Source organism: Charadrius vociferus, unplaced genomic scaffold, assembly GCF_000708025.1.
Source record: "Charadrius vociferus isolate BGI_N301 unplaced genomic scaffold, ASM70802v2 scaffold273, whole genome shotgun sequence".
NCBI lineage: Eukaryota > Metazoa > Chordata > Aves > Charadriiformes > Charadriidae > Charadrius > Charadrius vociferus.
The window spans coordinates 685,576-696,720 of NW_009647750.1; the positions used below are offsets into that span (position 1 = coordinate 685,576).

The window sequence follows — 11,145 nt, forward strand, 5'->3', positions numbered from 1 at the left end:
CCCCCCCCCCTTCACTGTGATTATTCTGGACTCTTCTGCCTATTCTCTTATTCGCAGTTCCCTTACTATGTAGATCTTTCCTTTTGTCTCGCATTCTTTCTCTCCCCTGCTATCCACAGCCCACATGTATTTTTTGATGCCGTTTTTCATGTAATTGAATTTGGCCCTGTTTCCCGAAGCGAGGGAGTCCCTTGCATATGCATGCCCACAGCTTCTTGAATGTTATGTTCATGTGAAGGGGGGGGAACAAAAAAGGCAGTGAGTGTTCCTAAAAGGAGTTTAATATGCGACTAAATGTTTTGTGAATAGCTAAACTATGGATGTGAAACTGCTGCAGTGGAAAAGTACAATTATTTAAAAACAAAGCTGTGCATTGGTTCACAATTTTTCTGTTGCCTACTGGTGTCTGCTGCGTTGTGTATCTTGACTGCACTGGTCACCTACTTCAGAGTGTAGGTGACACAAATTGCTTTGTGTGGGCTTCTCGACTGTCTTTAGTTTTATACGCTATGAAGCACACCTATTATTTTATCCTAGGCCACATAATTTTGTGTGTTTCGGTCAGCTACGTGTCTGAGCTGAGCCCTGTGATCTTTGTAACCAAAGGCCACTTTTATCTCATGACTGCGTGGCACCTCTGAAATGGGGCTTCGTGACAGCTCACCAAATCGTGAAGGGGTAGATACCTGCACCATCAGGTGCCAGATGCCTGTTTTGGGGGATTAGGGTTTTTTTTGGAGGTGATGATGTGGTGGTGGTTTTGGGGGTGTTATGGTTGGGGGTTTTTGTTGTTTGTTTTGGGTTTTTTTCCTGAGATGAAACATCAAGGATTGAGTAAGACTGAGACTGGATGAATCTTTCCTAAGATAAGTCAGAAATGCATTTTGAGGATCCACCAACATTTGGTCAAAGATCCACCGACATTTGATGCTGTTCCTTTAAGAGGGAAATTCCTGTGGCACATCACTGCTGGAGCATGATTAACAGGATGTAGTCAAACTTTTAATTTTCTTCCTCTTTGTGAAAGGTCCATTTTAGCTTCTTACTTACTGAAAGAAAAACTGAACATTCTTGGCAAGCTGGGATGTTTGCTGAGCTGCGCTGGGTCTGTTGTTCTCATCATCCATTCCCCAAAGTCCGAGAGTGTAACGACTCAGGCTGAGCTTGAAGAGAAGCTTACAAATCCAGGTACTTTGTTCTTTTATTAACTCAGAATGATTTTGTGAGAATGATCAAAAGCACACAGGAGAAAGAGGCTTACCACTTCCATCAGGTAGGAAAATTGACTTTTGAAGAAACCATAATGTGACAGAGGCAAACCAGTACAGCTTTTGTGTGGTAAAACTGTACCTTGCTGCACTTGGAACTTGTCAGATTTGTTGATACGTGTGCACAGAAAGGAAAATGTGGATACTTTTGAAAACATTATCCTGCACAGCAAGCTGAGAACAATGGCTGTTTGAACTTACAATTTTCTAAAATTATAAAAAAGCATATCTTGCTACTTAGACATGAAAGGTGTGATTCTAGGGTCTCAATTTAAGTTGTTTTATACCAAAAAATGCTGATTGTATTTTGGTTTTTTATTAAAATGTTATCAAATATTTTATTTATTAATTTTTTTTTTTCTTAAAAGTTTATACTAGATACCAGTTACGTTCCAAGCAGATTTCTTTGCACAATAAAGGTGTGTGGAAATACACTGTTGAGACGTATGCTGAAATGCCTGTTCTTTCTCACAGAAAATGTCCTGGAGGACACATACTAATAAGTGCCAGAACCACTTTTATTTTTCTTTCATAAGAGCTAAACTGCCAGCTCTTTTTATTTCCTTTAATTGCTTTAAGTGAGAGAAACTCAAACCTAGTAACATCAGCTATCCAAAAAATTTGCAAACAAAGAACAGGAAACAGATACCCTGGTTTAAATTTACCATTTCAATCTGACCGAAATGAATTGGAAATATATTTCTTTAAAACCATAAAGCATTAAATGTTTTTCACCAGTCTAACCTGTGTGCTGATGCTGTTATGTAAATGATACAGCCTCCCAGTTCTTCCAGCTACTCACCTTAATGGGATCTAAGTTTATGTTTAAGCTCTTTGCTGGATCCACACACCACGCTCTATTGAACGGGTTGTGAATGAGGTGTTAGCACTGCTGTCTGTCATAGGGGGCTTTAAGGAGTGTGATCCTGATGGAAGAGAGAATGGAAAAAAAAAAAAAAAAAGCCATCTTAAATCCAGTTCAGATGTGCAACAGCGTGTGTCTTACTACATGATGATTTGTTTTACACGAAGAATGTGACAATGTCATCAGTTGCAGATGCCCACGTCATCTCTAAAACCTCAGTAATTCGGTTACTTAACCCAAAAAAAAATCATGGTGTATACGTGAAGTTCACTGGTATGACATGATTTGCCTGCTAAAATCTTTAGAAGACCAAGAGTTCTCACCTTGCTATTATCTTGTTTTCTTTTTGTTTTCCAGTTTTCGTGGGTTATCTCTGCGTAGTGCTGCTAATGCTTCTCCTGCTTATCTTCTGGATAGCTCCAGCTCATGGACCTACTAATATCATGGTTTACATCAGTATTTGCTCTCTGTTGGGCAGTTTCACTGTTCCCAGCACAAAAGGCATTGGGCTGGCTGCTCAAGATATCTTTCACAATAACCCCTCGAGTCAAAGGGCTCTGTACCTCTGTCTGGTACTTCTGGCAGTATTAGGATGTAGCATTATCATTCAGTTCCGATACATCAATAAGGCACTGGAATGTTTCGACTCCTCTGTGTTTGGTGCCATCTACTACGTGGTGTTTACCACCCTAGTCCTGCTGGCTTCAGCCATCCTTTTCAGGGAATGGAGTAATGTAGGAGTGGTAGATTTCTTGGGAATGGCTTGTGGCTTCACCACAGTATCTATTGGAATTGTTCTTATACAAGTCTTCAAGGAATTCAATTTCAATATCGGGGATTTAAATAAACCTAACATGAAGACAGATTAAAATATTTTTTGAGGGGAAACTGGATGGCTCAGGGAAGGATGCAAAGCCTTTCATTTCTAGGTCACTGATTCAAATATGATTGGGGATGGTAGTTACCCTCTGACGATTTGGTGGCCTACGTGAAATGAATTGGAGGCCTCCATCCAGTTTCAAAGGAACAGTTGTCCATGTACCCCAGTCAACACAAGAAATGACCCTAATTGGAACCACTGATTGAGTGAGCATAGAGACCGATGTATTTCCTTATTGTAAAAGGCAATCCATCAGAAAAGATCAGGGGATGTTCTGACAGACCTGTGTGTGAAAGCTCATACTGTGGCTTCAGAGGTACCGTTTCTGTGGGCAGAGAACATCAGTTTCTAATGCACTCAATCTGACACCTTTCATGAGTGATGTATACCTTAAAACATGGGGGGGGGGGGGAAGTGAGTGGAACAATTTGTAATTATCTTAATATAGCAATGTGTTCACCGTCAAGGCTGTGAATTCTGAGACAAATGTTGGTTGACCCACAGACTGCAGATTTGCCCTTTTTAGTGACTGTCTCGGCAACTTGGTCTGCCATGCAGTGAAGACACTGGGGAGTTTTAAATTGAATTCTTTATACAGAGCAGCGGACCCTTAGAAATCTTTCACTAATTACTTATCAGCTAATGGTAGTGTCCAGGTATGCATTTTTCTTTGTAACTTACGTGCATTAAGACATACCGCATTCATCTGACAGTTTTTATTTGGGAGCAGACAGAAAGACTGTGAAGGATGTGGAAATGCTGCACAGACTCATTGCCTATATGGTGGCTTTTTTGTAAGCAACTCAGAACTATTTCAGTGCCTTTGTAATCCAAAAATACTGCGTATGTGTGAATGTATCTGTTTCAGATGGCCTATACTGGTTTAATGATTCAATTTCACTGTCTATAATATTGGACTGTATTCAAATTCTAAACAGGTAAAGCATCTAGAAGGAGCCACGTGTTTTTGGAAGCATTTACAAACCTGAACTGAGACCCTTAGATGCCTTGACAGCTTCTGAAAAACCCATAGTCCTAGTGGGAAGAGGTAATCTACAGAAGGACTGTTCAAAGCAGTCCAGCATACCTTTATTCTAGTTAAGTGACTAAATACAAGGAACCGTTTTGTGAAAAGAAATTTAAGAGAGAGAGGAGCATGAGATTTCTCATAGCTCAAAAAGAGATGGTCTGATCCTCTTGTAACATGGGAAAATGAGGTTCAACACTGAAAAAGCACAGGCGTTCAGAGGGCTGAGTTTCAGGTACCCAACAGGGATACACGTTCACATCCAGTAATTTACAGACCTATGTGACCAGTTCAGTGATAGTGTTTTGACATGTAGTACAGATAGCTTAAGTGAAGATTGGAAGGGTTCTGAACTGTTCAGTTTAAACCATTTAGAGAACGTTGGTATGTCAAAGAAAGAAATAGTTAATTTTCATGTTGTACTTAATATTTGATAGTTTAAAACATCATGAGTCAAAAACTTGCAAAGAAAGCTTGAAAATTAATGAATGTTGGTTTCCATTTAAGTATAAAAATGGAAGGGTACAATGGAACTCAACATCTCTAGTTCAGAACATCTCTTGAAACAAACGAAAATACTCAATGTGATTACAAGACAGCATTTGAAAAAGTTCCTGACACTTTATCAAAAAATCATGAATGTAGCTTTGGGGCCGGCTGACCAGAATATGGACGTAGATTAATGGGGAGTAATACTGTCCACTCTCATGATGGGTTTTGTTGACCTGAGTTAAAACTCAGCCATTTTCATTTAAAAGGAATGTTACAAGCTCTTCTGATAGAAGCAATAATCATGAATGGTGAATCCTAAAGATTTAGTGTTCTGAAGGGACTATTCTGAGGGAGTAAGAGCCCCACTATGTTATTTGGAAGCTTGTTTTAGAACTCCAGACTGGGGGGGGGAATGACTCTGAGTTGGCAGAAACGTACATTATAAGCCAGCACAGAAACTGCCGTATCTTGATGAAATAAAATAGCGCTAGCAGAGAAAAGGCCATCTTCATGGATTTTCAAATACTGTGTATGGTTTCTAGAAAGTTTGAGAATTGTAGGTGAGGAGAATGGGACTATGAAAGTTGGTTAAAACTAACCTCTGTCCATTATTGATTAGAAGATGGTATCTTGGTTGTCAGCAAACAGTTAAGTTTTGTCATATTAATTCCCTTTTTCTGATTGAAACTGGAATTGCACATAGGTTATGAGACCTGTAGTGACCTACTTTTAAAAACAATGTTAGCTGTTTTCTGAAGCAGTCAAGTTGTCTTTTCGAAATTCACATTCAGAGTTTGTGAGTTGCACGTTGGTTTTGTACTAGCCTTTAATCTCTGAAGACTCCTGTGAAAATCTTTAGGTTAAAATGGAAATGATTGGGGTCTCATCTTAGTCCTCCTTTGGCCATATTTGTTTGTCTTGTTTTGTTTTAAAAATCATGCCTATTTATTTAGAAAGTGCCTATCCTAGCATGTTAGGTGCATCTGCAAATTCTTAGTAAACATTAGATCCAAAATAACTTGACTGCCCTGTCTAAACTTTGCCATTTCCTGCACCGCACACACAAGTTTACTTGATATGCTCTCGCTATGCAGAGTAAGAACAAAGTAGCAGCTGTTTTCGATGGTCCTCTGACCATCTTCACAGCTGGTAAATGTCTGCACAGGTTTCTTCTCTTCTCCCCAGCTGCTCCTCATCTGTGATGAGCTTTCTAGAGATGTCTCGTTAACCTTGTTGTTTAAAACAGATGTCAAAAGCCAGCACATAAGGTGAAAGAAATTCTCGCGGCCTTGCACATCATTTATATCTGCAGGCTTTTACATCATGAATGCTAAATAATGGAAGCCTTTATTTTTGCTACTTTGTTCAGTATGCGGGAGTGTTCTTTTGAGTTCTGCTGTACCTGGATCTGGTTCAGTTCTAACTTTAGAAATATATTAACATTTTTTGTTGTCACTGTTGGTATGGTTCTTCCCCCCTCCCTCCCACGCCCTCCTCATTCTAGGTGTCCTACCTTTTTTAGTCCCGTTGCTTTTCTGATTTAAAAGGAGGCACTGCTGAAGTTGAGTTTTAGCCATTCCCACTTTTCTTTTTCCCGCCCCTTTGACAAGTAAGCACTTTGAATAAGACAGATATCTGAATTCCATCATCTCAGGGAGCAAATGTGCATAGTTGTCTCCTGAGCTTTGGTATCCCTCACGGGTCTGCCCTTTTCACGTTCTCTTTGCATTACGTCTGTCGATAGCTACGAGCCAGATGACTCCTGTTCCGAGTCCAAAGTAGAAGTGGGAGAGGCTATGCATACAAAAAGTGGACTCATTACAGTGGTGGGGTGCATTTGAATGAAATTCAAATCCATGTGAAATGTGTTTCACACTGTATGTCTGGCTTTTATTATACTTGTCAAACATATTTACTTGGTACTCACTTGAAGGTAGCTCTTTGACCATTATCCCTTCAGTGTATGGAGGATTTACATGTGTCAGTCACGATCTTTATTAGGTGTCAAACATGAAAATCCCTCAAATAGAAACCTTTTTGATACAACCAAAAAAAAAAAATTTGTTACACCTTAAATAATTATGTAAAAAAGAAATATCTAAACAAGTTATCCGCTGTATTGACTTTGCAGGACTCTGTCTGTGTAAATAGAGCCTATTTATTAGTGAGCTGCGACTAACATGAATAACGAACCTGTCATATCACAGTTTGACAAGTGAGGCTTCCTATTAATAATCTCAGTTTATATTGAACTTATGTATTTTTCTGAAGTAACTAGCACTGGAAAATGAAAACACTGGATTTTATTTGTTGAAACACTAGAATCTGAGGTTTAGCTTTCCTTTTTATTTAAAAATAGAGAGTTTGTATTTGAAGAAAGATTAGGGGTTATTAAATATGGGGTGGTTAAAATGGGCCATTGTTTGCATGTTCTACCCCTCTCACCTTCTTGTTTCATAAACATAAAGCATCAAGGATTCTAAAGATCTCTGTCGGTTGTCTTGAGATGGTGTAACTGCTGATGTTTTGCTGTTAAATCAAATGTTATCAAATATTTATCTATTATCTGATATCTTTTCTTCACAGAGATTAGTCTTTGTAATAATTCTTTGGTGCTACTGAATATGGGCTTAAGTGATGCAGAATTTTAGCGTGCACCGTGTTAGGCACCAATGATGTCAACAGTTATTACTAGTGCCCAAGTGTTTCAGACAGCAGTGTTGAAATGCAATGGATTAAGAAATCTTTTTTTGAAAAGCTGCAAATATTTTTTTTATTGTTTTTTTCTTGTGTTCCGCCCCCCCGTGCTCCCCAACAGTTGCTCTGCAGAGTGGAAAATATTACACAAAAGGGATATTTTTAAGTTAAATTCTTTTTCAACTTTGGAACTTTTTTTTTTTACTGACTCTTTTTTTTTCCTGGAATGTGAAAAATAGTTCTAATGGCATATGGGGAAAAGGTAGATGGTAACAAACATACAGTGTCAGGTTTGGTTGCTTCAATGCTATTGCAATATAGTTACTACAGATTACATAAAAATGGTTTATTTTATTAGCTTCCAAATAATGTATATATAGATTTGTTAATGGCTTACAAGTCAAGCTTACTCTCTTTGCTTTTTAAGAAATAGTTATAGGCATGTTGTATTTGCCTTGTGTAAATTATAAAAGGCTATTTATTAAGTTTTCTGATAACTAATCTATTTATTAACCTGTATTGTTTTAAAATAAATGATTTATTTCTAGCTCAATGCTTGTTTCATGATGAATCGTCTTTATCACATGGGGGGAAAAAAGCAGTTTCCCACACATCTTGCTGCTGTACAGCCTAATCTCAGTTTCTAAGCCCAAACTATTTCTATTACCCTTTAATAAAATAGCAGCCTTGCGTTTACCAAGAGTAGCGGATTCTTTCATGTGGACGGATCAGTTGCCACACGAAGGGCTCAGTTGTCGTATAGAGGTGTCTACCAGCAAGCTGTAGTCGTAATGTCTTCATTGTACTCCAGTTGGCTCACAGGTAAAATGACCGCGCCTCTGGCAGAAACATTTGTTGGCACCTGAGCCACTTCAAACCATGTCTTAAGGGTTACCATGTGCTGTGTTGCTGCACGCTGGCTGCTTGGTAGAGCTTTTATGTCAAGATACGCTACTCCACAGCTGGGCATGCATTGAGTGGCAACAGCTGTAAGGAAGTCTGTGTCACCAGTCTAATTTACTGTCACAAGAGCTTCCTGCAGAAAGAACCACTTGGAAAATCACAGTGGCTGCCCATCTAAAGCTTCGTCTGAAATTCCTAGCTCTGCACACCAGGTACTGGCAAATACATGACTTTCAGGCATGTTGGGGATGGGGTGGGGTGGGTGTTGGTTTGTTGGGTAGTTTTAATTGCGGGATTTATGATTAAGAACTGTTTCAGTCTTTGTGCTTGTGTTTTAGGGGATGCAGCAGTATTAATACTGGTCAAAACTAAAAGTTATTTTTTAAGCAAGGAAATTAGCTTCTCTCCAGTATAAAATGCTGTATGCAGTGGAAAAAGATTGGCATGATTCTTTACAGGGTATGTCACTGCAATTTTATTTTTAAAGGTGTTGATGATATTAATGCAACATACAAGACAGACCAGAAAACTAAAGAGGCTTTCTTTTCTACATGCAGCATCTGATTTTTAAGAAAACAAGATAAGGGCTATGTATTTAGAGAACACATTTTTAGCAGGAAAATTCAACTCTATTTTCTTCTCGTGCATCTCTGGAGTTAGGCCTCTAAGGCAGCATTGTGGTAAAAGCAAATATGCCATTTATGCCACCGTTATCGTTGAAAGTCTGGAACATAACTAATCCTGAGCATATATATCTCACCCACACAGTTCATATGGGAAAAGTGTTGAAGACCAAAATCTAATAGTGCCAAAAAAAAAAGTCCATTGTTGATTTTTTTTTTTTTCCTGCGGTTTATTCTAAGAGCTTAAGTCGTAAGTCCCTTGTATGGGCCAGTGCAACTTGTACAAGTATACTTGCAGATGTCTCTTCTTTGTTCTGCTCAGCTGTCTGCGTTAAATGCAATGGGGATGTGGCCACCAGAGACTTTGTTGCAGCTGCCCAATTCCCTGATCAATTTTCTGCCAGGTACAGACCTCGCTGGATTCACCACCCAGGTGGGATGCTTTAAAACTCTCTGCCCAGAGACCCTGTACCAGAGAGCAGCTCTGGCCAGCTGGCACATGGTGGCTTTTATCACAGCCCTATCACTGGGTTTACACAGTTGGAAATTACTGCAGAAGGGTCCGTCAGTGTGCAACACAAGCTAGACTACTTGCTAACCCGGTACCGTTTCCTGAGGCTGTGTGGGTGGCATTTTTGCTCTTTGTCTTTTTTTAAAACCTTACAAGGTGTTTATACATGTAGTAGATACTGTGCCCTGAAACATCCTGTCCATAGCCTTGCTAAAGTACCTACACTAGCTGACCTCTCTTGTGAAATTCTTTGAGCACGAAGACAACTTGCGCTGCTGAGTTACCCTACAAGAATGGGTTAGGTTAGGCAGGTTACCACCATTCTCATAGTTGGAGCTCTTTCCAAATAGTCCGCAAATGTGCATGAAATACCATGCTGTTGTAAATTATTGAGAGGTGCTTTGAGTATCTTCTGTTACCAAGCACAACCCCTGGCTTTGATGTAAAGATTTAATGATTTGTGCCGAATTGAGAGGACTTAAAAAAAAAAAAAATAGGTATTTTGTGTGAACAGGTGACAGTATGTTAAGCAGAACTAGCAGTTGAAGAAACACGAGGAAGAGAACTAACAGATAATGACTGAAGTCCCACAGAGTCCGTAATGCTTCAAAGAGTGACATTAATATTTTCAGGTGTTTGTTCTCTTCAGTATTATTTTAGGTTGGTTGAGAGGTGGTTGGTGGTTTTGCAGGGAGGAGAGTAAAAGGAGAGGAGTGGAAGAAGACTAAATTCTCCTTTTGTTCAGACATCGTCACTGCTTAACTTAGGAATTATATACGTGTATGTATTTCTAAAATTTAGCATGATCACAAGCTCATTAATTTCTTTGGCTCCTTTAAACTGTCTCGGGTACTGGTACTTACATGCTCCCATTTGTACTGCACTGTTTTAGGTGGTACAGTTAATTTTCTTTTTTTAATCCATTTGAGGAATCCATTTCACCAGCTGTTGAACTTTTCAAAGACTGCACAGTTTTGGTATCTTGTAATTTTTGGTGTGTGTAATTACATAAGTAATAACTGCGTGTTGCTTCGTGTTACATACATACACACACGTACATATGTATATAAAACCCCCTACTTCACAAGTACAAAGTTCCTGTCGTGAACACTAGACTAGTTTTAAATTGGGGAATGGAATGTTGCCTTAGGGAATAAAGTAGACCTAAACCTTACCCATTTGCTTTGAGTGGCCTAGAAATTGCAAGGATTACGTGGCAGAGAGAGGGACTGTGTTAGTTCAGTTGATGAGAAGAAAAGGTAAGGTGATGAGGAATAGCTTTGTTATGGGTGTCCTGGGAGGGAAAGCCAAGATCGCTTCTCTGGTTTTGTTTCCAAGCCCAGCAAAAATGAAGCAGCTGCTTGTGCAGACTGTGATAAAGCCAACACAAACCCTGAGGAAGGAAGGATAAAGAAGTAGGAACTGTTGTCACTAAGGGACGTGACAAAACAGTCCTGTCGTATTTGAAAAGGCAGAGTTGCATCTTCCACGTGGAGCTATGGCGTGTATTTTGGCAGTGTTGGTTACTTAGAACTAATGTTACAAGGCAGCTTTGTAGAGCCTCTTTAAATAGCTTTGAGGAAAACCGAAGAGTAAAGCTTGTTATGATTGTTTCAGTCTTCACTATAAGCTGAGAATAAAAATTTGTCTAACCATACACATCGATTATAGCTCCCTAGGAGAGCGAAGGTTGTGAAGGACACAGTCACAGCACGGGGCCGCAATTAAACAGGTTAATAAACCCTGCCGTGTACCCAACCCCGTAAAACGCCTCTTCCCCTTATAGCTTAAGTCTTTTCTGTACGACCGTAAAAGCTGGGTAAGGCGGCTTTTGGCGGGAGCGCCTGGGGTACGCCGCGGGAGGGAGCGCGGCCGGCTG

At 39.5% G+C, this 11,145-nt stretch overlaps 1 protein-coding gene across 1 annotated transcript in view; it reads left to right on the forward strand.

Moving 5' to 3' along the window:
* The window catches only part of NIPA1 (non imprinted in Prader-Willi/Angelman syndrome 1), a 10,048-nt gene extending 7,046 nt beyond the window's left edge, over positions 1 to 3,002 (forward strand). Inside the window, exons 4-5 of the mRNA XM_009882114.1 lie at positions 1,028 to 1,188; positions 2,491 to 3,002. Of these exons, the coding sequence (XP_009880416.1) occupies positions 1,028 to 1,188; positions 2,491 to 3,002 (673 nt within the window). The remainder of the gene's footprint in view (positions 1 to 1,027; positions 1,189 to 2,490) is intronic.
* Positions 3,003 to 11,145: the final 8,143 nt, after the last annotated feature.